This window comes from Rhipicephalus microplus, chromosome X (genome assembly GCF_043290135.1).
Source record: "Rhipicephalus microplus isolate Deutch F79 chromosome X, USDA_Rmic, whole genome shotgun sequence".
Lineage (NCBI taxonomy): Eukaryota > Metazoa > Arthropoda > Arachnida > Ixodida > Ixodidae > Rhipicephalus > Rhipicephalus microplus.
The window spans coordinates 395620852-395624155 of NC_134710.1; the positions used below are offsets into that span (position 1 = coordinate 395620852).

Here is a 3304-nt window from a genome sequence, read left to right on the forward strand (position 1 = left end):
ATCGTTGTTGTTCGATGATCTCTCAAAGTTGCAACTCATATGTCTTCATTGGTCAACTTTCATCGTCAGCTGCGTGATTTCCTCTGCACAGACAGCATCTCACCTCTTGGGTTGAACATCTATCGGGTTTATGGTGGTCAGTACATGCGAGACACCTCACATCTGATCTACACCCCCTGAGGGTATGCCCATACTTCCAGCATTTTTTTGAACTGCAGTGGGCGAGGGGATAGCGCGTCTACACAATAAATTAGTGGTAATGCCTTAATTTTGGTTGGTCGAGCCGCGCTGGCAAAAGTCACGATCACTGATTCTGTGGGGACCTTTTTGTTCTCAACATTTCGCGAGCATCAAAATAACAGGACTGCTCCTGCAGCCGCTAAAATTTCAAGTATTTCAGGTGGTGTAAGGTTCAAGTCCACTCCTCGAACTAGTCCCTTCACACAGGCCAAATGGACAGGCACGAAACAGCTCAAGGGTTTGAGGCAAACGTTTCGCATTTTAGGAGATCTGTGATGCAGGCCTGGTCCGGCGAGCAGCACAGGATGCCACCATGTGCACGTCCAAATTTACGCACCTCGGTAATAATTTAATAATAATCGAAAATCTTTCGGAATTTTCCCTGAATTAGCTTCGGATTTTTCATGAGAACGAGCTCGCCGTTGGTTGGAACCAGGGTCACAGGAATGCTCTTTAGACCACTGCGCAAAAGAGATCAATTGGCAAATCACTGTTAGGAAGGGAAGCCGACAAGGCAGAATATGCCTAGCCGGGAGAGGAGTTAATCCTATCAGGTTGATAGGATTAACAGCACCACCCTACCCGGCCACACCCCCACAGGAGGAAGCACGAAGGTGCCCTTGAAGTAGCACCGGAGGTAGATCCCGAATGTAAACCGGACGCCCAGGCCTCAGGAAGCACCGGAGGAAGCCTCGAGGACAGCAAGAACAGCGAGGACAACGGTCGGCCAAGCGGATATATAGGGCCAGTCAGACCCCACCCCAGACCTCTTATTTTTCTACCAATTCCTATATCACGTGTTGTAAGTAAATATACAATTGGGTATGGTCCAGCGTCTACATTCAAACCAATTTTTGTCATTGCATGCTAGGCTGCTGCCCTATATCTAAGTGGGGGGAGAGAGGGGGGTTCTGTTTCACTTTTTTAGCACTGTAGAGCACAGCCTTACCGCCTATCAGCTCTCAACTTCATCTGGCTCGCAGCTCACCTGGCTTTCTTTATTTGACTGCGCGAAAATTCATATTTCCTTTAAAAAAATCCAGCCCGTGCCGCTTCGAACTTCTGAGCTTGCGAGCTTGGCCGGATTAGTGCCCTGGATGACCCCCTTTCTCACGTGTTTAATCGTCCTAACTCCTTCCTTGTACGCTCAAAAATGACGTTTTTGATATCAAAGCGTCCGCAATATCAGTGTTTTGTTTATTTCGATTGTTCGCACTCGTATTTTGGCGTTTCTTGTACCCTGACCAGTTGCGCGCACCTGTTTTGCGACCTAATCATCTATATCTATACGATTGTTGGTTTGAGCACATAGGTCGTGGGTAGTTGTAGTACATGACAATGAAAGTTGAGAGGTTTTAAACTGCTAAACAGAGACAGACGCTACTGTAAGGCCTGTATCCTAATTTGTATATATATATATATATATGTATATAATGTAAACTTTACACAGGAGAAGATCTTAACCTTACTACCACAGGGCACTACTATGGCCCGTGTTGCCGACTCCGAACCTGTTTTTTTCATGCCACTTCAGGCCATCGCATCCAAAGACCCTTTCCTCGGTGAGCATGTTTCTTCCTTCGGTGAACTACCATTCGATGCCCCCTGACCCTTCTTCGGCATGGTTCTTGTAATCAACGGGCACAACTGTGCTGTTATAAAACTTCTTAAGCATGGTAAGGTAGCTTTCTAAGACCTTGAATGTCTGTTTTGTGTACATTCGATTAGCAACCTCCAGTGTCACGTCAGGTGCATAAGTTGCAACATTGACAAAGAAGTCAGCGAAGTGGGCGTGGATCATGTCATCTTTTGTATGCAAGACATTGGTGATTTCAGCGGGTGTGTTCCCCTTGGCACCAGCGAGGGTCATTGACAGAGCAGCTGCAATGCTGAATGTAGATACGACAATGTTCTTCGTCTCACTGCTGCAATCAGAAAGAAGTTGCTTGTACAGATCCAGGGTAAAGGCAACGATTGCTGTGGTCAGGTTGGCTGACATGGCTGCAGTTGGTGTGGCTATAGTGGGGTATTGTTTTCCGTCAGAACTCTCCCAGAATAAAACGAGAATGCCTTTCGGGCTCTGCAATGCACCCGCGACTTTTGAGCACATGATTGACAACGGGCTGCGCGGCTTGAAATTAAGAAGTTGCCTTTGCTACCTGGACGACATTATTATCTTTTCGTCTACGTTTCCTGAGCACCTAGAACGATTCGATCAAGTTCTGACGTGCCTTGCCGGCACCGGGCTCCAAATAAACACTAAGAAATGCTCTTTCGCTAGCAAATCTATTAAGGTGTTAGGACACGTCGTTAGCAAAGATGGCATTCGGCTTGACCCTGACAAGATTTCAGCAGTCCTTAACTTTCCGCGTCCTGAAAGACCAAAGGAGCTTCGCAGTTTTCTTGGCCTCGCCTCCTACTTTCGCCGGTTTATCCATAACTTCGCCTCCATTGCTGCTCCATTACACCAGCTACTTACTCCCAACGTTCCCTTTATATGGTCTCAAGAATGTCAAAAGGCATTCGACCTGTTGAAGCGGGCCCTCACATCTGAACTTCTGCTCTGCCACTGTGACGAAGCCGCACCGACTATCCTCCATACCGATGCTAGCAGCCTTGGTATAGGGGCAGTTCTTCTACAACACGACAAGTTTTCCCTAGAGAAAGTTGTTGCATATGCCAGTCGCGTACTCACCCCTGCCGAAAAGAACTACACGATAACTGAGCAAGAGTGTTTGGCGGTGGTTTGGTCGGTGCAGAAGTTTTGTCCCTATCTCCACGGACGTCACTTTACAATCGTTACGGACCACCATGCCTTATGCTGGCTTTCTACACTGAAGAACTTGTCTGGACGTTTGGGTCGGTGGATACTACGCTTGCAGGAGTACGACTTCGATATAACTTACAAGTCAGGTGGAAAACACCAAGACGCCAACGCTTTATCTCGTTGCCCGCTTCCACCTACCCGTATCAGCGTTGGTGAGAACTCAGCCGCATCATCTACCAAAGTTCATACGCTTGCGGCAACCTTTTTTGAACGACAAGCCAACAATTATCTCCCGCC

The 3304-nt window shown here is 47.5% G+C and overlaps 1 protein-coding gene across 1 annotated transcript; it reads right to left on the reverse strand.

The window, feature by feature from the left end:
* Nucleotides 1–1828: 1828 nt before the first annotated feature.
* On the reverse strand, nucleotides 1829–2239 carry LOC142775434 (ipis-1-like). Its single transcript, XM_075876828.1, has one exon. The coding sequence runs from the start codon at nucleotides 2237–2239 to the stop codon at nucleotides 1829–1831; it is 411 nt and encodes a 136-aa protein (XP_075732943.1).
* Nucleotides 2240–3304: the final 1065 nt, after the last annotated feature.